We start from the raw sequence: 26,901 nt of genomic DNA, 5'->3' as shown, positions 1-26,901 counted from the left end.
GGCAACTGTCTGAGTCGTCACCGGGAGAGGGGCGGATGGTGGGGGAATTTATGTACCCCCCCCCTGCTGGGAACTCCGAGGCATTATTGGTTGATCCCATTTTCCTTTTTTAAATTTAGTAGTGTAGTGTGTGCTGTGCATGTAGTTTGGTGTTGACAGTTAGAGAAACTTGTATTGTGGAGCATGCTGGCCTACTCTCTGTGTTACTGAAGCACTTAAAATGTTCAGCAAAGGGGGATGGTCAGGAACTAGTCCTGAGGGCTGATGAAACGGGAGCTCCAGCTCTCCCTGTCATCAGCTTTCCACCCACCTTAGGGGTACTGCCCTGCTCGACTGGTGCTGCAGTCTACTGCTCAAATGAAACATTGTTATAGTGGTGCCGTTATTTAAAGAAAAAACAACAACAAATGTTATAGTGAAGACGCTAACTAAACAGAGAAAAAAGGCAAAATACAAGCTATAAAAACAGAGCTGACGGTAAAGGGGCGGCCTGTTGCTTTTTACAGACAGGCCAGGAAGTGTAATTACCCAGCCCCTCATTACTTCACGTCATTATTAACCAACATTTACCTCATCTGGTCTTTGCCCCGGTCGTTGAGTAGGAGGGTCGCAATTCTTGGGAACATCTTTGGATTGGCTACAGAGGATGACCTTAAAGAAATAAACAAAAAATTTAATAAGATAGCTCAGGTACTAACATACCAAGATAAATTCATCACAGGACAGAACTCGGCAATGAAAACAATTGTGAAAAATCTGAAACAAGCAGAAAACGTAGCTCTCGAGAGTATAGATAAAATAAATGACTTGGAGGGTAACGTTACCCTTTTCCAGCACTTCTCCATCATCACAGAACATATTGACACGATTCTACTACAATTAGAGAACACTAGAGATCATTTCAGGGCACTTATGCAAGGAATTTCGAATGCTGGTGATGGCAAGATCACAAATGACTTACTCCCAGTTCATGAGCTACGTCAGATAGTTAGTCAAGGCATACATAAACATAAATTGAAGCCATTGTTCCGCAGTAGGGAATTTATGCAATATTACCCGTACTTCTCGCAAACACAACACCTTCTCATCATTTGACTTCCTGCTTCTATCTGTCTCTCTATCTATCTATTTATCTATCTATCTAGTATGATTTGCAATTATAATATGGAGACCTACCACAAGTGTACACAAACGCACACACAATACACAAATACTCAAATTACCACAGATTCTCTCTCTCTCTCTCTCTCTCTCTCTCTCTCTCTCTCTCTCAAGAGCGCGAAATAGTGCTTAGATAACACCAAGTGGGTTAAGAAACACAAATGACGTTACTTGGGAACAGCTGCCCCAAAATACCTGCAGATGTGATACCCAAAACTGAATGTGAGGTGTGATGGCCAATTTATTACTCAAAGGAATAAGCATGTCAGACACTCACCAGTAGATCAAAGTTATTAAATTCCTTGTCATAGGATGTCTTTTTCATTTTGTTCTTGCTAAAGCCAGACAATTTTATTTCGCTTCGGAGATTCCTCTCGTAGTCAAGGGGTTAATGGAAGCCTATTTAACCACTTCAATTTCAAAAGACTCGCCAAAGCCGAATAAAATCGTTTGGAGACTGCAAGAATTTCATTAACGAAACGTCATCGTTGTGAAGAGACAGACTATATATTCTCAAAATGCCCATATAAAGCCAGAAGAAACCCTATGACTGCATTTTGCCTTCCTAAAGAAAGAAAGAAAGAAAGAATGAATGAATGAATGAAATGAGGATTCCCTAGGATAAAATAAACAGTGCCCCACCCCACCCGGCCAAAAGTCATCCTGAAGAGTGCAACATTCTCACCACCATTTTGCACGGCGAATGAAGGGAAATACTGAGGCCAGAACCAGGATGCACTAACATACTTGCGACTCATTCCCTGTCGCAACAAAGATCAGCTTTTGCAGGAAGGGCATGGAAAGGAGAGTACAGATGCTTCCCATGTCTCTTGTCCTTCTTGCAAACCAGCCTTACGATGGTGGTAGACTACTACCACAAAGTAGGAAACACAGAGAAAACAAGAGTAAACATTAAGTATATAAACAACTAGAAAGCACTCAGACAGCGCATACCTCCGCCAATGTGACTGCCATTAAAAAGGATCCGGATCCGGATCCGGATCAGTGGAGATATTGTGTGGAATATGCAGGATCCAGATCCGCCCCAAATTTATCAATTGTTCCTTAACCCATGGTCCACTTTTCAAGAAAAGTCTCAATAAAATTTATTTAGAACTTTTGGAGTTACTGTGCGGGATACATAGGATCCGGATCTGGATCCGGATCCACCCCAATATTTAATTCTTTCTTGGTCCATGGCCAACTCTTCCACGAAATTTCATTGATATTCATTGAGAACTTTTGGAGAGGTCGTGTGGACAAACATACAGACAAACATAGATGAATACATAACCTCCTCCAACTTCATTGGCGGAGGTAATCATTACGTTTACACGTGTACAGATCAATCGCATCGAAGAAAAAAAAAAAAAAAAACTACGTCTATAGTGACCCCATTTTCTTAAAACTAGATGGATCAGCATCAATAACAGCGCAGTATACAAGCTCTCACCTTCATCTAATGCTATAAACGCTTAATATACAAGCCCTCACCTTTATCTAATGCTATACGCGCTTAGTATACAAGCCCTCATCTTTATCTAATGCTTATTAGTCTAGAAACAGTAGCCATAAAACTTTCCCGTCCAATTAGCCACTAGATGTCTCACTCCCGAGGCGGCCAGTGACATCAGCACCTGAGGCCGCATTTATAAACCTTTTTGAGTTTAGTCTCTTTGATTCGGTGACGTCTTGTTTGCCTTTATAATATTTATATCTCTAGACAATTTTATTCAGCTTCTGGGAGACCACTTGGTGGAGTTAAATGAAACCAATAGCTAACCTTTCTCATTCGAAAAGTCTCTCCAAAACTGAATTAAACTGTACGAAGGGCCTTTCTCAAGTTAAATAATATGAAAGTATTTTAAAAGATGTCATCCGACTGAAGGTGTTATGATCCTTGATGTGACCCCTGGCCCTGTGCGTCTCGGGAATACCAAAGAGCTCGACCTTCTTTTGCTGCTGTTGACCCACACCGCGGGACACCACTCAGCAAATGGATATCACTTGCATCACTGAACCCCTTGACGACCCCAAACTAGACCCTCACGCCGGGAGACAGGACTAGAGGGAGAACAGATACACTAGAGAGGAGGAAGGACAGACATTAGTGGGAAGACGGGAGGGTAGGGAGTGGCACTGAACGAAATGAGTACAGAGCTATGGGAGGAAAAACTGTAAAATGAACATGAAAGGCGAGGGAGGGTCATTAGGTGAAGGCCAATTGGTTGCAAGAGTAGGTGAGAACAAAATAAGGAAATTCAAGTGACAAGGTGTGCGTCAAGTACGGAATACAAGATGAAAAATAACAAAGAGAGGAATGAAAGCTGAAGCTGAACGGGCGTATCGAAAGAATAATGCCAAATGTCTGCAAGGCCGAAAGGGACGCAAAGTTGCTTGAACTCAACACTTGCTTCGTCCATTAGCGGATTCTGATATTACTGTAGCACTAAATGGTGTGACTTAGCATTAGACTATTGTAGCCACTTATGCGTGGTGATGGAGAATGCACTTCAGTGCACTGTGGTTCTACTACAAATTAACTCTTCTTATGATTCACTCTGTTGAATATCACCGTTAGCCGTCAGCTAGAATACAGTACAAGCTCTGATTCGACCATGAAAATAGTAATGGTGACAAAATTAACATTCCCAGAATCATATATGCACTCTCAGGGTATCCTCTGGCATTGGCTGGAATTCTCTGCACTACCATCCTGGACGAGTGTCTCTGTGTGTATAGCGAAGCCGAAACTGAAAAAAGGATTTCTATCGATTTTGGCAGGATGGTTGCAACTGTGTTACTGATGGGCTCTTTTCAACCTCATGTCGATTGACATGTGCTAAAGGGGTGTTTTGACCCCTAATTGTTACCATTAGTTTTACAGCCGAATGGTCCGATCAGGTTGCGATGCCCTTGCTCCTTCGTCGACGCATAAATCGTTGGTTTGAGGCAAAGAGAAGCACGGTCCAGAAATGTCTTTCACTTGAGCAAGTGATGAGTGGCCCAATACGGCCGCAAAATGCTTGTCTAAAATACTACAGCTCTAAACATGTGTTTGTTTGTGTGGAGCGCAGCCAAAACTGCAAAAAGGATTGTAATGAAACTTGGCAGGATGGCTGCAGTTGAGTCACACATGGACCCATTTCAATTTAACTCGACTGAAATTTTCTGATGGAGTGTTTGGTCTCTCATAATTTGATCCAGTGGCTCTACATTAAGCAAAATGCACCGAATGGGGTTTATCTTGCATCGAGGCAGCTATTCATTGGTTTTGAACGGCAGCAGGCGTGGGTGAAAAACGGCCCTCATTTGAACAGTCAGATATCACATAATCAAGTTTTCCTCAGCAAAATGTATATCGTTGGTATCGATATACGATTCTGCGTGAAATGGTGCAAAAACTATTGTAAACAGATGCAAAATTTTTGAGCCTGTCATATGTAATGGAAGTAACAACTGGCATGAATCTCTGAAACGTGGCCCTCAAACAACACAATTACTGCACATGATAATTAAATATATGGCACAATTGGCAATGGTGTTGTGTTGCACATTCGGCTGTGTAAAATGATTCCTCATCCATTCAGTGATTCTGCTGCAAGTGCGAGATGACTGAAGCCGAACCAATGTAGCTGCAAACGATTGAGATTCGAGGGTGAAACCTGAGAATCCTCCACGGGAGCAAGTGCGAAGCGGCCCAGTAGGGCCACGAAGCACTTACAGAATACTAAAGTTGTCCCGATTATGAGAGAACGTTAATTGTGACAGGATCAACAATCAGGCTCCTATGACTCAGAGGAATCCTATCGTGTGGCGTTAGATGCAATCTAAATTGTTTTATTCGTGTGTGTGTGTGTGTGTGTGTGTGTGTGTGTGTGTGTGTGTGTGTGTTGCACATGACAGTCCAATGTTTATTTCTACACTGATGATACAAGCAAACGATTTTATAAAGTAGAAAATAGTGGTAGCTGTGATGATGATGGTGGTGGTGATGGTGGTGATGGTGGTGGGGTTGTGGTGATGGTAGCTGTGGTGGTGGTTATGGTCGCTGTGATGATGATTGTAGTGGTAGCTGTGATGGTGATAGTAGCTGTGATGATGATGATGGTGGTGGTGGTGGTGGTGGTGGTATGGTGGTGGTTATAGCTGTGATGTTGATGATGCTGGTGGTTATAGCTGTAATGTTGATGGTGGTGGTAGCTGTGATGACGATGATGGTAGTGCTGGTGGTGGTAGCTCTGATGACGATGATGGTAGTGGTAGTGGTGGTAGCTGTGAGGACAATGATAGTACGGTAGTGGTGGTGGTGGTAGCTGTTCGGAAATGCCTCTCATTTGGGCAAGTGTTTTGCTGTCCAGGCATTTGATCCAAAACGAAGTGTGGTTCAGAAACCGCTCTAATTTAGAGAAGTGATGAGAGGCCTGGTAGGGCAGTGACGCTCTTACTGAATGCTACAGTTCTTCCTACAACGATAATATGGTAAATGATGATAGTATCGACACTCAGGCTCGTATGACTCACAGTTGAATTATGTCTGCTGGCGTTAGCTGATTTACAACAGTTACTACAGCTGTCCTGATCACAGGAGTGACAGTATCAATACTCTTAGAATCCTGTGACATCTTCTTAAACAGGTTAATATCGTCTGACGTTCGATGGAATAGGATACAGAGTTGTCTTGGTCATGCAAGGATTAAAACGGTATGGTGGACTGTAACCCTGTGAGAATATTACAGTGGACAGTACAACGTTCTATCGATGTAATAACTTCCGGGATGGGGTCTAAATGGGGGACTTGAGAAGATAAAACTCCAGGGGATGCCTTTTTGTCCTTGGGTTCTCTAGTTTGCATTCAGTGAGACTCGCGCATGAGTTTTTTTTGTTTTTTTCCCTCCCTTCCATGCTCCAAGCACCACTTATTCTGCCGCGCGTTTTGCTTCACTGAATACATCTTCACCATTATCCACAGTTTCTCTCTCGAACACGTTCGTGGTCTGCCAAGGAGGTGTTCACAGCTGCGATTACATAGCCAATACACTGCTCATCTTTTAACGCATTCATCCAGAGGACGCCATTTTAATTATATTTTTGCTGCTGCTAGATGATTAAGTTCAACTTTGAAGAAATCACTAGTAGTGAAAGGATCAGTGAAGGCTAAACCAAACTCCTCCAATTCGGATATTCTCTCCAAAGCTGAATTAAATCGTCCGGTGTCATCAACAACACAGAATAAAATACAACACCGGTGTGAAGTGCTTACATTCCTAAGCACAGGGTTGTCATTATTGCTTATCTTCATTGCTGCCTATGATTAAACTCAGCTTAGGGAAGTACCCGTGTCGTGAAGAGGCTGATGTAGACAATGTTTTACCCATTTAATTAATCTTTTCTGATGTAAATATTTTCGAACGGTGACAGAAAAAAAAGCAAAGGTCATCGTGTTAAAGAGGCTGAAGTTCCTTAACCTTCATATTGCACTATGCCAACACAATCATAACCTCTTCTTTATAGTTATTTCTTCAGTGCAACGAGAGAATTTTCAAAGCTGAGTTGGACACAGCCTTCATTAACCCCTCCATTACAAAAGGGCTCCCCCAAACTGTACCAAATCATCTGCTCGGTAGACAGCATAAGACAAAACAGACGTCTTGAGACTGACGTGGTTAAAGAAATTACAAACAATGCAGCAATAAATAATAAATAAGTAAATGAATAGATAAATAAATAAAGGAACCTCTACAACTGTCAACAAGCAAACATACATCACGCACAAGTTATCCCCACAACCATTTTCCTATTGCCACTTCAACCCCTGAGTTATGATGACGAATTTTTTCAATGTATTCTTGCCATGTCCAGAAAGTTTTATTTTGATTTGGAGAAACTTTCCGGAGAGGAGTAGTTGGATATACTCCTCACCGATCCCTTTACAACTAGGGTGCTCTTCGAAACTGAATATAATCGTCAGGAAATACCAAGTATAAATAATAAAAATCATCATCATACAGAAAGAATTAACATATTGCGTTTCCCCTTTAGCACAGAAATAACATAACACTGCCACAAGGTATTCAAAGCACTGACAAAAACTATCACTCAGTCCCGTACTAGTTTAAGCTATACCAACCATCGCATCAACCATTAACCTGGGTGTGTGTGTGTGTGTGTGTGTGTGTGTGTGTGTGTGTGTGTGTGTGTGTGTGTGTGTATTTAATAACATTATACATCGCAAGTCGCCACTTTCTTTCGTACCGACAACCTTAATTAAACTTGTAACTGGTCTTCGCTACAGTCAGCTTCAATTACCTCCCTCTCTCTCTCTCTGATACACACACACACACACACACACACACACACACACACACACACACACACACACACACACACACACACAACTTCTACCACCACCATTTAATCACAGTATTCTCATCACGGCAACCACAGCCACCACAGCAAGAACTACAACCTCACATCACCTCGGGAAAAAGAATTATTCAACTCACGACCACATCCTCTTCCCCGCTTACAACCACCATCAACCACAATTAACCACAACCAGAGTCACAGCACACATAGGCAAGCCATGGGAAACACACACACACACACACACACACACACACACACACACACACACACACACACACACACACACACTAGCCCTCCAAATCACTCAAAGTCACCAGTAGAACCACCATGAACCGTAATAAACTCCTGATATCGGTTTTTTGTTTTGCTTATTTTCGTTATATCTTTTTTATTTTGTTTATTTTCGTTATATCTAGACGATTTCATTTGACCAAGAGGAGCCCCTTATGTCGAAAGGACTAATGAATGTTTTCGTCGAAAAGTTTTTCCTCATCCGACTATATCGAATCTCTCCGTGACAGCAAGAATAAAAAAAGATTGACAAATGGCATGAAAGGTGATAATAACAATGCTACACTACACTGACCTCCTTCTATGCTAATTGCCATGATAATCAATGAACACAGAAGCACCCAGGAACCCAAAAAGTATGTGTGTGTGGTTTGGTCTCATAAATACCCTCAAAAGTCCTCATAAAGTGTCTGGCGGCATTTGTTAAAGGAACACTTGCAAAAAGTTTGAAGGGAACAGGTGAAGAAATAAAGGAGTTGCACCCAGTTGACAAAATGTTGTGGAAGAAAGAAGAAAGAAGCTGAGCAAATACACTAGTTTTTCGTAGTATGGTGTGGAAACTTAAAAATACACCATCGAAGGGATTAACCCATTCACTACATCTTTTATGCTCATTTTTTGCTACCTACAACCAGACAACAGATGCTGGTTAGAAGGAACATTCCGAACTACAGGACTTAGATACAGCTTCATTAACCACTTTATTACATGAGGTCACCCCAGACCTACATGAAACCATGTGTTTGGCCGCCAGCCAAAAAAAATAAAAAAAGTCATGGCACTGAAGAGGTTATTACACAGTAGCAGTCCGGCACCACGACGTTCCGAGATCAAGACAAAGAGTTAATGGCAGGATTGGACGTCGGACCCAGTATTTAGAAGTGAGTGGCCTCATAATCACCAAGTTGGCATCTTAAGTGAGTGGTAAATGGACGGACTTTTAATGGATCGCGCAAATCTATCTTCTTCGTCTTATTCTTTTTTCTCCCAGAAACCAGTTTTATTCGAGATGAGGACGACAGGGCTAGAATCTCTTATTTTTTGTTTGTTTTCACTCCAATCCTCTCATTTGTGGTTAGAAGTCCTTTTTGTATATATATTTGCCTTCTGTGAACGTGTAAATGTTGTGTTCTGACAAAGTTTTAGTTTAACTCCCATCTTCTCATCTGCAGTTAAATTCCAAATTTGTGTGGGTATTTTTACTTATTACTTGTTAGTGTTGTAGTCTGTCTTTTCCGTTTATTCATAACTTTGCCTAAATTAAGTAAGAAGGATTAGGATACCAATTACCTCTCTTCCCAACCAACACGATGATGTATGTTTATTATATTTTTGTAATCGCCGAAAGACTTTATTCAGCTCAGGAAAGACTTTTTGTATACATTGCTTAAGTTAATGAAGGCTATATCTAAACCTCCTCTAGATCGAAAAGTATTTCGAAAACTTAATACAATAGTCTTGTGGTACAAAGAAGAAGGTTCAGTAGAAGGCGCCATCGTACTGAACTAGATAAGAGTGTTACTGATGAACCAGATTACATGTCAACGGGCAGTGATGAGTATGAAGGTGCGTGCAGTTAACCCTTTCAGTTATAATGCTGCTACCGCCAGACGGTTATATTAAGCTTAGATCGGTCTTCACATAACGGAGAATTTAATAAAAACGATATCATGCTTCTCATAATCGGAACCTCTCCTAAGTAGAATAAAATTGCAAGTAGGTTGGAAGATTCAATATAAACAAAACTTCATCATAGTGACGAGGTCAGTAATTTTCCTACTCCTATTGATATAAGTCTTCAAGCGTTCTCTAGCAATGTATCTGTCTTATGTTCTATTTCCCATGCCCTCCATCAATCACGGAGCAGCACCCTAATCAAACAGGAAACACAAATCACTGAATTCCGGAAGACTCATTCAGCAATCATTCTATTCCTGTTCACAGTGAGCAGGAGAAGGAAGAGAAAACGTGGAATTACAAGGAAACAGAACGAGGGAGAAAACTGACAGCTCGACGCCTCGACCTAACTGATACTCTGAAGAGGAGACCGACACGCTGGGGAGGGTAGGAGTGTGCAATAGTTCCATGTGGTTCTCCTGGGTACGTATTTCTAAATTTTCTTGAGTATGCAACCAGACCACTTACTTCTGTTTTATTCTTGCTGTAGTGACATTGTTTTATATTCATTAAAGCAAGACCCGCAGCAAAAGGGGAAGAATACTGAAGACTACATTAAACTCCTCCATTTCGAGCTGTTTCCTCTGAGCGGAAGATATAATCGCCTCTAGGTTGCAAGCGTTAAATATATAAATGAAAGAAAAGCATTCGGGAACCGAATACTAATCGCCCGCCGGAATATGCTGTTGGCCAAGTTACAAGCGCGGCCCCCCCCCGGGGGAGCGCCGCCCCCGACTCCCCCCCCCCGGGGGGCCGTGCGGCGGGCTCCCCTCGGGGGAGGCCGGGGGTCTGCGCCACCCCTAAGGGGCCGGGGGTCGGCGCCCCCAAGTAAGGGGACGGGGGCGGCGCTCTTCCCTCTGGTGGCTGGGGGATACCACCCCCAGGGGAGGCCCGGGGGCTGCCTCACCCCTGGGGGGGAAGGATGGCGGAGCCTCACTCTCGGGACGCCATGGGACGCCACCCCCGGGAGGGCCAGGAGATTTTGGCCATATCTTGATACCGTGAAGGTCTCAAGTTGATAGCTCAAGTTGTTCATGAGATATAATGGTGCTAATGGTGGGTGATAAAAACTGGTTGACCTTTGGCAACCATGTTGGTGACCTTAACCTTGACCCGAACTGCCCATTTTTGAACACGTCCAAGATTTTGGCCATATCTTGATACCTAGAATGTTTCATGTTGATAGCTCTAGCCATTCATGAGATAAAATGGGAAACACACACACACACACACACACACACACACACACACACACACAGAGAGAGAGGCGGACAAAAACATTATCGTTCCGCCTTTGTAACGGCAGGCGATAATATATATATATATATATATATATATATATATATATATATATATATATATATATATATATATATATATATATATATATCTATCTATCTATTGCCAGACGCCTCAATCCCGTTTGGGGTGGCCACAAACAAATCGCCTCCAAGTCGCCCTGTCCCCCGCCATTTCACTGCCCTGCTACCAACTCACACCCCCCTCTCTCATATACCTCTCCACCCCATCCCTCCATCTCATCCTCGGCCTCCTCTTCCCTCTTCCCCCCTCCACCTCACTCACATACACTCTCTTCGTCAGTCTTTCACCCTCCATCCTCTCCACATGGCCAAACCACCTCAGTGTGTTCCTCATAACGCTTCCTATCACATCCACATCAACACCACAACGCTCCTTTATATCCTCATTCGTCAGCCTGTCTCTCCATGTGACTCCACAGGCTCCTCTTAAATAACTCATTTCCACTGCTCTCACTCTTGACTTGTGTCCTTCCAGCAGCGTCCAAGCTTCACTTCCGTACGTTAGAGTTGGTATCACAATACTGTCATGTAGTAACTTTTTCACTTCCATGCTCACTTCCCTGCTTCTAATCACTGCTTTCAAAGAACCAGCAACCTTTCTTCCCTGCTGTACCCTTTCAAGTACTTCACCCTCCAAACCTCCATCCTTACTCATCACACTACCCAAGTACTTAAACGTACTCACATTTTCCAATTCCTCACCATCCAGCCTCGCTGTACATTCACTGACTTCACCTCTCTCAAAGACCATCACTTTACTCTTCCCTACATTCACCTTTAGATTCCGTTTCTTACACACTCTCTCAAACTCATCCACCAAGCCTTGCAGCTCCCCTTCGTCTTCACTCAACAACACAGTATCATCTGCAAACAACGGTATAGGGAGTTTCCAAACACTATCCTCTCTCACCAGGGCCACTCCAACATCCACTACCCTACCTTGTACCTCTTTTATAACCCCATCCATGTACAGATTGAACAACCATGGAGACATGACACATTCCTGTTTCAAACCAACTTTCAAAGAGAAAAATTCACTTAGTTCACCATCCACACGCACTGCAGCCTTCTCACCATCGTACATACTCTTCACAGCATTCAACAACTTCCCATCTACTCCATATATTCTTAACACTTTCCACAATCCTTGTCTATCCACCCTGTCATATGCTTTCTCCAAATCCATGAAAGCCGCATACAACTTCTTTCCCATCTCTAGAAACTTTTCCACTAAAGATCTAAGAATGAATATCTGATCTACACAACCTCTTCCCTTCCTAAAGCCTCCCTGTTCTTCTCCAGCTAATTTCTCTGTTCTTTCTCTAACACTGTCAATAAGTATCCTACCATACACTTTTCCTATTATACTAAGAAGACAAATGCCCCTGTGATTACCACACACTTCTTTTTCTCCTTTTCCTTTGTACAAGGGAATAATTATACCTGACTTCCAATCCTCCGGGACTCTACCTTCCTCCCAGGCCAATCTGCACATCTTCCACATCCATTCTACTACTATCTCTCCCCCATGCTTCAGCATTTCACCACACACTCCATCAATTCCTGGGGCTTTCCCCGATTTAACTTTCTTCATTGTTTCCACAACTTCTATCCTACTGATTTCTTCCTGTTTTCTCACCTCCCTCCTTCTCCCAACCATTCCCCAGCCACTTTTACTAGCATTACTTCCATCCTCTACGTTCAACAATTCCTTAAAGTGTTCTCTCCATCTGCTCACTTTTTCTCCCTTCTCCACTAGTAATCTACCATTTTTATCTTTAACTCCCCTGCTAACTTCACTTCCACCCAGTCTTACTCTTTTCACCTTTCTCCAGAACATTTTCTTACAGTCCCTCCACTTTACACTCAAATTCCTTCCAAATTCCTCATCCACTCTCTTCTTACTCTCTCTTACTAATCTTTTCACCTCTCTCTTTCTTTCTACATATTACTCTCTCTTCTGCCTCTCAACTTCTTCCACGCCCCTATTTCTCATCCATTCATTGTATGCTTTCTTCTTTTGTGCCACAGCCTGTTTCACCTCTTCAGTCCACCACGCTGTTCCTTGCACCCCCCTCCGTCTACTCTTCCTTCCACACACCACATCACATGCTGCACATATTTCTTCTGTAAATATGCTACACACATATATATACCGGTATATATATATATATATATATATATATTCATTCATTGCCAGACGCCATGTATCCCAAGCGGGGTGGCCAAGGGCTTAGAGTTAACTGTTTTACAGGGAGGGGCACTAATCCTCCACCAACCCCACTTGACACGTAGGGAGTACGTTATGCCAACAGCATCTGGTGTTCCCAGGCGGTCACCCATCCAAGTACTAACCAGACCCAACGTTGCTTAACTTCGCTGATCGGACGGGAAGCGGTGTACTCAACGTGGCATGGCCGTTATATATATATATCATCAGCCGTTTGAGTGTCCACTGCAGGACCGGCCTATTCCTATTGAAGTGGGGATGATACAACCAATATATCTCTACCAAGTGGCTTAGGCTGTCTAGTATATATATATATATATATATATATATATATATATATATATATATATATATATATATATATATATATATACTGTATATATACCCCTCACCCTTGTGGAATGGATGCGAGGAGGTTGCACTAAATCTTCTATACAAAATTCAGAACAAAGCTGTTAGAATTATTAAAAGCCCTGCTAATACAAATTTGGCTCACTTTTCTGTTGTTGTTTTTTTCTTGGAGGGAACTATTTTACGGGCTCGGCCTTTGGTTCCTTCTTCCTAGCAAAAAATAATAATAAAAAAAATAAACTACCTCCCTTGCAGGTAAGAAGGAATGTCGTCTCCCTTGCATCATTTTACAGATACTTTTATGGTAAATGCTCAAACCAAATTGCATCCACTGTATCAGCTCTTCACCCCTTCCCCTGTTCTGCACGGGCATTTGGTGGCGCTCATGACTGGAATGTCACACTGCCATATTGCAGAACTTTCGCCTATCGAAAATCTTTTCTTCTCCGAACTGCATCTCTTTGGAACTCGCTTCCCAAGAGTAATTTCCACCTAAACTTCAACCTACAGCTGTTCAAGTCCAACTGTTACAGACTTGTTATGAATGGAGGACACCAGTAATCAGGTGTATGGATTATTTTTTCTTAATCGTTTGTTTTTCTTTCCTCTGTTCTTATTAAAAAAAAAAAAAAACTTTACTTTTCCCAACATTTTCTTTTAGATTCCGTTTCTTACATACTCTCCCAAACTCAGTCACCAAGCCTTGCAGTTCCCCAACGTCTTCGTTTAACAGTATAGCATCCTTCGCAAAAAACAGTACAGGAAATTTCGAAACACTGTCCTCTCTCATTAGGGCCACTCCAACATCTATTGCCCTACCTTGTACCTCTTTTATAACCCCATCCATATATAGATTGAGCAACCATGGAGAAATGAGACATTCCCTTTCCAGTCCGAGATTCAGGTAGATAAATTCACTCATTTCACACGCACTGCAGCCTTAGCACCTTCATACAGTACATACTCATCACAGCATTCACGAGCTTCCCATTTACCCGATATATTCTTAATACTTTCCATATTACATGTCTATCCACTGTCATATGCTTTTTTCCAAATCCATGAAGGCCGCATACAACTTCTTTCCCTTCTCTATCCACTAAAGACCTAAGGACGAGTATCTGATCTACACAACCTCTTCCCTTCCTAAAACCTCCCTGTTCTTCTCCAACTAATTCCCCTGTTATTTCCCTAACTCTGTCAATAAGTATCCTACCATATACTTTTCCCATTACATTAAGAAGACAAATACCCCAATGATTACCACAGACTTTTTTCCCCTTTTTCCTTTGTACAGGGGAATACTATTATTTCTGCCTTCCAATCCTCCAGGACTCTACCTTCCTTCCAGGCCAATCTGCTCATCTTCCACATCCATTCTACTACTATCTCTACTCCATGCTTCAGCATTTTACCACCCACTGCATTAATTCCTGGGGATTTCTTCATATTGACTTACTTCACTGCTTCCACTACTCCCATCCTTCCTTTCTTCTCACCTCCCTTCTTTTCCCAGCCATTCCCAAGCCAAACAAACAAAATGATATCAGCTAATACTTGCCTGGTACGGTGTTTCTTTTATCTTACAAATTAGTTCAGATCCTTTATGAAGTTTCCTCGGGTCGGAGACCAGGCTGTTAGTTAGTCCAGTAAATTTTTGCGGTCAAGCACTAGTTTCAGAATGTGCAGAACGACTGACTACAATAATGTAAACTCTTAGACAGAACGACTTACCTGGGTGGAGTATAGGATTTTTTTTTTTTTTTCGACACGTTATACACGAACAACTAACCCCACCTGTACAACTATTCAGTCGAATCGAGATCATCCGGTTGGATTTGTGGGTGAGGAAGGTTTTGACACAAGATGCCAAACGGTGTGCAAGAATTCATTATCCTCAGCTGTGCACCCCCTTTATAGATGATGATGATGATGATGATGATGATGATGATGATGTATCGTTTAGGCAATGACATGATTTTCAGACAGAGCAAAGAACTACTATCTACGACTATACCACTCAACCACTAACTCGTCCGTGGGGTGTGAGCGAGGAAGATTTTAACAGCAGACCCCAGACGGTTGTAAATGATCCACAGTGGCAACTAGACAAAGTTGGTGGGACGTAAGCACAAGAAACAGCTTGAAGTTCTATATTTCTCTGAAGCCTCGGACTCACCACTGCCAATCTATTGACAGGATGTATATGAAGAGAAAGAAATGTTAGGGAAATAAAGACTGTAAGTTCATCCTGTTTTTCTTCTTACTCATTTGTATCCCTTCAGCACAGAGTAAAAGAACAGCTACCCACAACCGTACAACGAATGCTTCACCTGGTCTTTCGTGATGATAATGATGATGATAATGATAAGATATCTTTAGGCTTTGACACATTTTTGTGATGGTATAAGGCGACACCTGTACAAGCAGTTGCCTTACCTGGTCTGGAGTGTGGGTGAGGAAGGCGTGGCAGTACTGAAGCGAGAAGTGTCCTTTGGGTTCCCGCGCCAGGAAGCTGAACTGGCGGTTGTCGGGGTCACACGTAGCGTAGCTGATCCTCCTCAGGGCGTGGGCCATGTACACCGTCTGGGGGCACAGAGGGAGAGGGTTGGCATGGAGCATGGAAAAGACAGGCTGGCAGAGACGAGACAGGCTGGTGGAAGACAAGGGAAAAGGTGATTCTGGTTTGTATGATTGATTGACTTAGGGTAACTGTTGGATTAGACTCAAGTAGAGAATGTATGAATGTCAACGAAACGAAAGTTTTAAAAACTTCTTAATGATTTAGTAACACTACGGTATTCAGGCATGCCTTCAACAGGGAGTTATATCTGCATATTCAGTAACAACTCCAGTCAGACTGTTACAGCAATTTCAATGACAGTGGAAGAATTATAAATACATTATGCAAAAAGTGGCTTATTGACGAGATACAATAAATTTAACCATCTTTTGCTGTACATTCCCAGTGAGCTACTTTTACATCTATCCATGCATCATCCAATCCTACGTTGCCCCATGAGGAGCGTAGGAGCCCGGGGCTGGGCAGTTGGTCCTGACATTTAAGATGAGAGTGACCAACCTCACTCATCCCTGAGTGGCATTACGTGAGCAATAAACCCCAACCACCCCTTGGATATAAATCTTCACCGGCTCAATCCGATTGGAGCACAATAATTACCCACTAAACCACCAGGCGCCAAAATTTGGTTATATGGTTACCACCCAGCGTAGAAAATAGTTTCCTGGTGTACAGGAAACCATTTGGCTTGTCACTCAGTGTAGAGTCACCCATAGGCAGAAGGAAGAGGAAAGAATGAAGGAATGAAAGACAGAAGAGGGAGTGTAAAGTTACCCGTAGGCAGAAGGACAAGGAATTGGGTATAATTTTTCAATCTGAATAATTTATGGGACTGTTACCCTAAGACACATATCATAAGAACACTTTTGCAAAATGTTTGTTTACTCTGTGGAAGGATCAGATGAGATTTACAGTGTGATGTCCTACTGTTATTCAAACAGTTTCAACTTGGTACTGTTTTTTTCATCATTAAGGTCAACATAGGTAGTGATAGTGATGAACATTTTTTGCCAACACACACACACACACACACACACACACACACACACACACACACACACACACACACACACCAGTAAAATACTTGCAATAGGTTGAGAGTACTCGCTGTGCGATTTTAGTGGCTTCAACGTTAGAAGGCAAAAAATTACTTGTATTCATTTCCGCACACTGTTCTTTCACCTTTGTTTCAGATCCACTTAGTCTTGGTGGGATCGCTAGTAAATATGGGGTGACTGCCCTTCCAAAAAGCAGTGGAAATTATTTTATCGGATAATTACAAATGAGACAAAGCTTTATTTCAAGTATATAATGATATGTTTGTCAGCCTGGCGAGAGATGATGGTGTCGACATCGTCAGAAACTGCCTTCATTACGAACGCTTTATTCTAAAAAACAAAATTTCAAAGTGTTTAAGATATGAGAACTGGTTCGATGAATCTGTTTATAAAGCAAAGGCCCGGCTTGGACATGCCTGACACAGTCGGGCAGCTCTACGAAGGCACATACGCTGAAACCGCGTTTTTACGGACCCTGAAGGGTAACTGATCCATAAGGTACAAAACATAACTTTTCTGTCACGGATAAAGTGATCCAGTACTTCACGCACGGGTACAGACGTGGAAAGCTTGTGAAATGTAGGCTACAGTGAGAAGGACATGTAGAAATTTGCGGTATGGAGTGTGTGTGTGTGTGTGTGTGTGTGTGTGTGTGTGTGTGTGTGAATATACTCAAAGAAGCTTGAAGTGCAACCGCAAAATTTCATATAAGATAACATTCAGTCTGAGCATCTGAGCATCAAATAAAGTTGTCTGGATATCTTCCCGAGCTAAAGCTCAGTCGGCAGATCTTCACATCAGAGAAAGTGGTCTGTGCATCCTCATATCAGACAGAGCGGTCTCCACATCATCACAAGATAAAGCTGTCTATAGCCTACATCACAGAGGATAAAGATATCTGAATATCTTCACAAAATAAAGTTCAACCTGCAAATCATCATATTAATCAAATCACAAGAAATAGTTATGTACAAAAGAAACTGTCAGTTGATTCTTACTGAATATCACGGAATGATGAAATATTAATTATCTAGATATTTTTCTCGAAGCATAAACTAGGCAAACTACAGAGATGACTAAAGTTATCCATTACAAATAAAAATGGCATATCCTTATCACTTAATTCAGATACAAAACTCTATACATATAGCCCTCAACTCACGTCCTACAGTCTTGTCATACTGTATCTCAACAAATGGAAGACCATTAAAAATTGCCTAGTAGCATTACTTTAGTGTACCATAAAAATTGTTTTCTTTACTCATCGATGAGATAGAAAACGTATATCACCGCCTATTGTAGGGTAACTTGCAAAAATATTTCCACCTCCACTAATTGTTACTATGTGGCTGAAAGTAAGTTAATAGTATTCAAAGCCTCCGGGTGCACATGTATGGACCATGTTTGTTCAAAAGTCTTAATCAAACTCTCGTGATATCGAGCATCAATTTAGTGAAATTACATTACCAAGAACTTACCCTAATAATATGGGTCACAAATTTTATGTACTGTAAGTTAAAAACACTTGACGGTACTATCTTTATTAAGAGTTATTAACTCATTGAAGATATAACGAAAAAAAAGTAACGATGAATTTCAAGGATATAAAAGTGGCGTGAATTGATGTGGTTAATTTCACACGCTCTGCTGGTACTCGTAGCTTTCTTTTTGCCATTATTTTCCTTCCTGTGTTCTTTGCCCTACGCACCCCAGGCAGGGCATGGAAAACTGGGGTAGCTCAGACAAGCATCCAATTTAACCTACTGTAACTCACTCTGGAAGTCTCGGAGTCAAAATTAATATTGATGTATTACAACCAAGGAGCAATATTAAAGAAATCGATGCATTCTTCCATATCAGACTACATGAAAGTAAACATATGGTAAGCCATGGGGTTAAAAAGCGATATAAAAAGTTATTACCACTACCATTAAAGGACCCGTGGCGCAACGGTAATGCGTCTGACTCACTGTATACTGAGCTATATACTATGGTGAGGCTTTCTCATGGGAAGGACCACGTAGTTTGTGTAACAGCCGCCAGGGCCCAGGGCATCGCTGATGTTTATCTACACCACCGACGTCCACGTCTTTTGAAATCAGCCGATGAATTTGGAAGGTATAGTGCCATGAACCACTACTTAGCTTATGTAAGCAAGAGCGAAACAGAAACAGCAAGCTAAGAACAGTGATCCAACTGCATTTCCATGGTGGAGGCGACGAGTGGTGGTGTTTCAATGTGGCGGCCAAGCTACACGCTGTCTGCGGAGACAGCCCCTCATTATTATAGAGCTCAGTGGTCTGACTGCAGATCGGAAGATTCCATGTTCGAAACAGGGCGAGGACGTTTATTCATTTAATAATTATCTTGCTACAGATAATGCAAGACACAAACTTTTCTTGTTCAAGGGGCCTAAACATTGACTATCCAACCTTCAAACTTATTATCGCAAGTAACTCACACCCCCATTCCAATTGCAGGTCGATGAAGAAGACGACGAAGAAGAAAAGGAAAAGAACGGATGCTGATAGAAAGGCGCTTATCAAGTAAATGCTACAGTGTAACATATAAACAGCACACAACTGTAGCCGCCAACTGGAAACAGTACACATTCGTCAGAGGGCAAGAAACCTGAATATCATTACTCATTTTACTATCTTCCACGGACTCCGATATATGCTAGGGAGCCAGAGAAAGCAGTGACTCAACAAGGCAGATGGATCATCATCTCAACCACAACTCCCACTTAAGGGACTGAGTGAGGTAGGAGCTACATGCGAAGAACGAGAAAATGGAATAAAACTACCAAACAGCATGTTCAGTGAAGTGGACCAGACAATCATTCATTCCGCACCTAATGTAAACTTTCGAAATACTGGCTCCTTCTCACAAACTTATATATATATATATATATATATATATATATATATATATATATATATATATATATATATATATATATATATATATATATATATATATATATATTCTTCAGGAAATAATTCCTAATATTTAAGTAATGCCAAGATACGGAAATAAGCTAGGCAATAAAGACGTACAGTTGTTTCAACAAATACATACGTCGCGGCTGTTATTCTCACAGCAAAATCACAATCAGTAATCGATATAATAATAATAATAATAATTATTATTATTATTATTATTATTATAATAATTATAAGGGGGATGTTGACCGCATCCCTGCACTATGCAGGCATAACTATCAGTGCAAGTGAAATTGTCAGTTATAGTCCAGTGAGAACGTCGCCCAATAACGACACCCCAATTATGACCAACTCATTCTAGTGGTCAAACCAGATCTCTGTTAAATTCATTCGTCTGGGTCATAACAGCCTCGCTTCACCCAATTCTGAGTGCGCAAGGTCTCTAGTTACTAAATCGGGTCCACTCAAGTCAATTTTCACTTCACTGAGGATGTCAGTTATATTTCATTATTCTATTGCCATACTTTTTTTTTTCTTTGGATATTCTCTTTGTGAAAAGGATATGAAAAATACTCATTAAATTCCTCTCATAGGAAAGTCTCTCTCAAGCTCAATAAACCAGGCGTGTACCGTACATGGTATGAAAAGATAATCCTCTGGGGATGGTGATATGGCCAGCCCAGGGTAATTCAGATCCAGTTACATCCATTCAAGTCAACACTACTTGTAGCACAATTATGAGGTCACCTTCATGTTACACGCCATCAACATGATGCATGTGCATTCATATAAATAACGATTTATGATGATAAGTATACCTCCTCGCAAAGCCTTTACTTTCCTACTGTAGAGGCACTCCCAATCATATGACAACACATCGCAAACATTTCGTTGAACAGTGATAATTTATACAATATCAAAAATGGTTTTGAAATAAACTTAAGTTTGGGTTGGTTTAGGAGAGTAACAAGAACAGCAACAATACAAACAGTGTTATATATAAAGGTATGTCATATTATGTGACAAGCCTTTTTCCTTGGAGATGAATACTATAGTAGACTGAAATTGTGACACATCCTTTATCATCCCCTTTTTACTTCTCAATTAACATTTCTAAACATCTTTCACCCACAAAGTTTCTGTGAGTCTGGCCATACCCATCACTTTATCCTGCGCACCCACTTTCAGATTTCTGTACATGCAGAGACACAAATATTGACGTGATGAAAACGTAGTTCTGAAGCTCTGACGGCGTCTACAGCCTGCTTGACAACAACACATCTGAATGTATCTATTATTAGCGTTTCAAGAAAAATTTCGTCATTCTCCCTATGCATATGGATGCCTATGTTCCAATTTAAATATGATTAAAAACCACACCTACATAAACCCTGGACTGATCAGGATTATCATGTTATGTGAAAAATATTGAATACGTATGCCTGAACTGGCTCAGGTACAAGTTACATCAGCTCCTAACCAAACTGTGACTTTCTGACCTTCCACTTATTCTTAAATATTCCCAACTACTTCTGGTTACTCTCCTGAAAACTTTCCTATGATCGGTAGTACTAGCATGCTTGATACACTGCCTCCACAAAGGCGTAGTCACAAGGGCGTTTATCTTGTTGAATATTGCCGGCAGCACCACCACGGCACAAACTCGGGAAAAACTTAACTACACTTGCCAAGATGTTAGGGTGCATGATCCTCCTCATCTAGCTGCCAGCTCTACCTTTCAAGGTGTCTACTGATGCTCCACTTATGATTCTTTGTTTTTTCTTTTCTTTTTTTATTTATTTTTATTATTATTATTTTTGGCTGTAGAAAGTTATTCGCGCCCTCTATACTGATAAATTCATCATTTCAATTGTGTGGACTATCAGGAGGAGTTAGAGCCATCTTAAACTTTGTAAGCAGCATTGTAATGACAGCTTTGACGACTGATTTAGAATTAATATTGAAGTAATTACTAGTTTCGAATACATAAATTCCCACAATCAATTAGTTATTCTGAGATAGCGATGATGAAATCATGACAGGGCACTGTACAAAAACGAAGGTCATCAGGCAGGTTTTGTGGGCAGAAAAAACCTTGTACTGTATGTTAGTCATGTGAAATTGCGCGTCACCAAGGATCAGTCTTTTCAGAGAGGGCCACTGCGAGCCACTTTGTTTTTCTCTTGCATGTTCGTTTTGTGTTTTTGGCATCAACATACAGTACATAAATCACATCAAAAGAGTATCAACGTCTTGTCTGCAGGAAGAAAAGAAAGAAAGAAATAGTCAGGAAGGGTCGGTCTTTTCATAGAGGGGCACCGAGAGCCACCAAATCTAATCGAACCTAACCTAACCTTGCCTTTCCAGTGGCCCTCAGTGTCTGTCGATGGCCCTTGGTGAAAAGACTCGCCGGTTTCCAATACATCGGAACTTCTTTTCTTTTCTCCTTTTGTTTCTTTTTCCGCGGATCTAACAGTATGACACAGACTACAATATGCTTACTCATTTAAGTGTTTTTCGTGCGTACATGTAGTAAAGAATCTAACATTGCTGTCAGTGCACAAGTACGATTCGGTTTCAACATCGCTTTAAGTATACAAACCGAAACGGTATTAAACTCTGCTGTACTCCATGTAACCAAGCCTGACTGCACATTCCCTTAAAATCGTGCGGCAGTATACCGTGACTGCTAACAGAAGTCCTAGAAAATTAATTAAAATAACGTTTTTAACTCAAACTGACGTACCACTGATTTTCAGCTTTATTATACAGTAGTTACTTTAATATTATCCATACACCGCAATCCTTATCAGTTTCATTACCTGGCTACACTGTGCCAACGTCAAATTTTCATTTACACTACTTGGCACAAACAAGTACTCCGAGCACCAAGTCTACAGCTACGAGTAAAAGATATCTCTCGAGACCTGTGCTTCACTGTGACAGGATTAGAGGGAAAAGTCGACAGACGTTAAACTCTGAACTATAAAAAAAAAAAAAAAAAAAATCTAAATGGAAAGCTAGGCCAGTTTAATCGTGTATTTTGTTTTTAACCACGACTTTCCCTCGTGTGAACTGCTTCGCTTTACACAAAGTATAAGTGTTTGACATTAGGGCAAAAATGGCTTGAAAGCCTCTTCTTTATATAAAACTACCCAAACACGCAAATTTTTATTAATTTACAACCAAAACTCACAAGCATAATCCCGGAAAAGAACAACGCGGTGCCGTCAAAGAGCCATGTAGCTTCATGTAGCATGTGGTGGAGTGCATCATAGACCAACACAGTGCTGGACGCACTGGCTTGAGACGTCCGAAAGGCATGACTGGATGCTAAGTAACTGGGAGTTAGGCATGATAAAATTCTGTAACATCGAAAACTAATCAGGCATCCGCTTCGTGATTCAGACGTCGCCCAATAACGACAGCAAAGACGGAAAAGGAACATAGTCAAGAAGACTTTTCGTTACCTCCCTTTGAGGGTCGCAAGGTGTCGCCGGCCTGTCTCGCTTTAAGGCCAATCAATTGTCATCTTTTGGAAAAAGCAAATGATATACCTAGCATTACTGCTGTATGTACTAGGGAGATTGTCTTAAAATGCCTAAAATATGCATTTCTATTTAATCACCCCTAAATACACTGGCCCGTTCTTAGTCGGGCATACCAAGCTGTGAGGCTGGCAGGGTGGCTGAGGCTGCATGGGCGGGAACGATCTCCCCAACAACACTCCCGAACCGTGAAAGAGGACTTGTCGCTTTTCTTCCTGAGGAGGCCTCACCCCCGATATATATATATATATATATATATATATATATATAATCTCTTATCCTTTGTTTACTCGCAGGCTTACCCTCACGCATACGCAAATAAACACATCAACACACTCACAAATAATACCAACAAAAACAATGCGCCCCGATAATTATTATCATACCCTACAACTAAATCATGGAGGCATAACCACTACGACCAATACGAGTTCGCCAGAATGTAACAAGCTAGTATGTAGCTAGGGAAGGCAGTATGTAGCTAGGGAAGGCAGTATGTAGCTAGGGAAGGCAGGCTGGAAGGTATGTAAGTATTGGAAATGAAGGACAGGATCGCGAACAAAATATTAGTATGCTGATAAAATGAGAGATGAGCAAGTGTAGATATGGGGAACATTTTAAAACAAACATGAATGCGACAGACTTAAAAAGCTTACCGACAACAATTACACAGGCGGCTTGGAAACAGGTAGATGAGTAATAACAGACGCTAAGGATAGGAAAATCAATGGAGGGGCAACAGTGCCAAAGCATGAAAGGTGAGACGAGACGCGGGAATGAAAATTAGCTGATTAGACAGGCACCAATTTATAGCTCATACGGAAGGTACATATGTAATTAAATGGACAGGTGACGGTAGTATGAGCAGACTGAGAAGTCCGACAGACAGGTAGACAGACTGAAAGGGGCATATGAAGATGGGCAAGTTAGACAAGAAACGTAATGTGCAGAGGGTGGTCAAATGAAGATAGGCGACAGTACATAAACAAAATTATTTCACACACACACACACACACACACACACGCATACACACATGCACACACGCACGCACGCACACGCGCGCGCAGAGAGAGAGAGAGAGAGAGAGAGAGAGAGAGAGGGTAGGTAGGTAGAGGTAGACGGGAAAGGTGGGGTGATGAGTCTTAGCGCTCGTCTCGTTAGTGGTGATGCTGCGTTGCCATGGAATCACAACCCGAGGAGATACTTAGTGGAGAGAGAGAGAGAGAGAGAGAGAGAGAGAGAGAGAGAGAATTTTGAGATGTATATCATATCTTAAGAGGGAACTTGTAACGCGAGTCTCTCTCTCTCTCTCTCTCTCTCTCTCTCTTTCCGTTTTCTCATTCTCTCTCTTTCATGTTCTTCCTCTTTACTTCCTCATTTTCATTATCTACGGATTTTCCCTTTCCTCTTTCCTCTCCCTTTTCTCACTTCCTCTCTCTCTCTCTCCCTCGCTCTCTCTCTCTCTCTCTCCCTCTCTCTCTCTCTCTCTCTCTCCCCGTCTCATTGGATCTTCCCACTCCCTCTTCTTCTTTCCTCCCATTTCTTTTTTTTCTCATCCTCTCCTTTCTCTTTTCCAGTCATCAATCTCCTTCTCTGCCTTATTTATTCTCTCTCTTTTTTTTCCCGTCTTTCATTGTTTTCTCTCTTTTCCTCTCTCTTTCTTCATTTCTTTTCTTTCTACTCGTCCCATTTCATGTTCATCATTTCCTATTTTTTGCTCTATCATTATTTTCTCTCATTATTTCTCCTTCATTTCTCCTCTTCTCTGTGTCCTGCTCCCTATTTCCTTTGAATCACTTGTATTCATCTTTTTTCTTTCATTATACACAATCTTTCCTCTATATCTCTTCCCTTATCTTTTTAATGTTTCCGAGTCTTCCATCATTTTTTCATTCTTCCGTGTTCCATATACATTTTGAGTATTCACTTCCTTTTCTCTGCCTCTCTTCTTCTTCCCCTTTCATCATTCTTTCTCCACCATCTTCCTTCCTCTTTCTCTTTCATCCTTCCCCTCTTTCATACATATCTCTCTCTTTTATCATTCCATCACTTTTCCTGTTCTCTTCCCACTTTTTTTTATCATTCTTTTTTCCAAACCCCTTTCTCCACCTCTCTCTCTCTCTCTCTCTCTCTCTCTCTCTCTCTCTCTCTCTCTCTCTCTCTCTCTCTCTCTCTCTCTCTCTCTTTGTCCCTTCGCTGTTGGCTTCTCTCGTTAAAGACTTTTTTCACCAGGTCTTCCTTTTGTATCTCCCTCTGATCCTTTTCAACTACAGTCTTCCTTTTTTTATTTTCGCCTTCCTATCTTTATTCCCTCTTTCTTTTCGCTATATTTGCCGGCAACACGTGAACCCTTACCGACTACTCGTTTACATAATCTTGTTTCCATTACCATCACAACTGATTCCCTTATCCCATAGGTCAATGAATTTAGATCAGGTCATTTCCAAGTTCACGATAGAGAAACATCTGAGACGAGAGAAAGAGGAGAAGATGAAAAGAAAGTTCGAAGCATTGTACAATGAAAGATAAACATTAAATAGAGGAAGTAAGTACTATTAATGCATAATTTGCAACAAAAGGGAAATGAAAGATTAAGAAATGAAAGACGGTAGATTACTGTTTGATAATGAAACATCAGGTTGACGTAGTCATCAATAGACCATGGCCCAGTTTGACAGGGCAGTGAAATAGAGGAGTTGCGAATTTGCAAAATGAGAGCAGAAATACGTGAGACTAAAAAAATACCGAAAGTAATAACGAGAATATGAGACAAAGTTAAAACACACACACACACACACACACACACACACACAAACACACACACCGAATCTGAAGACAGCAGTAATGGGTGGCTAAACTCAAGAAGGATAAAAACACAAGAATGAAGTGTGTGTGTGTGTGTGTGTGTGTGTGTGTGTGTGTGTGTGTAAGAGGACTGTTTATGAAATATATATATATATATATATATATATATATATATATATATATATATATATATATATATATATGATAAACTTCGTAACCAAATGAGTGTCAGTTTAGTCCAAAAAGAACTTTGCCCCAGAGAAATCCAGCACTGATACTGGGTTAGGAAGCATCTGAGGAAGCATTTATATTCGTATACAAATGTCGCGTTAATATTTACATAAAAACGATGACGTCTGTTGAGTGTTAATCTTTTGAACCTCCAAGCGACGATAATCAGTTTAGAGGAGATTTCTTGTCGAGAAAGGAGATATCAGGAATATATCCGACCCCCAGTTCGAAAACACTATCCTAACACGAATACCATCCACAGATGTTTGCAGGGATATAATAAAATGACGCCATCCTACTGAGGGAGTTATAAATCGAAATGTAATGTATA

The 26,901-nt window shown here is 41.2% G+C and overlaps 1 protein-coding gene and 1 non-coding gene across 2 annotated transcripts in view; both read right to left on the bottom strand.

The window, feature by feature from the left end:
* The window catches only part of LOC145405765 (uncharacterized), a 2,040,591-nt gene that overhangs the window by 688,701 nt on the left and 1,324,989 nt on the right, over window positions 1-26,901 (bottom strand). The window contains exon 6 of the mRNA XM_080276996.1: window positions 15,841-15,987. Within this exon, the coding sequence (XP_080133122.1) occupies window positions 15,841-15,987 (147 nt within the window). The remainder of the gene's footprint in view (window positions 1-15,840; window positions 15,988-26,901) is intronic.
* Window positions 13,127-13,245, bottom strand: LOC145405934 (5S ribosomal RNA). The gene has a single exon (XR_013898471.1). It is a non-coding gene; the product is annotated as a 5S ribosomal RNA (ribosomal RNA).

The sequence above is a fragment of the Coenobita brevimanus genome, chromosome 68 (genome assembly GCF_032717465.1).
Source record: "Coenobita brevimanus isolate Jiangsu-jjx chromosome 68, ASM3271746v2, whole genome shotgun sequence".
NCBI lineage: Eukaryota > Metazoa > Arthropoda > Malacostraca > Decapoda > Coenobitidae > Coenobita > Coenobita brevimanus.
This window is presented reverse-complemented; position numbering and strand designations above follow the sequence as displayed.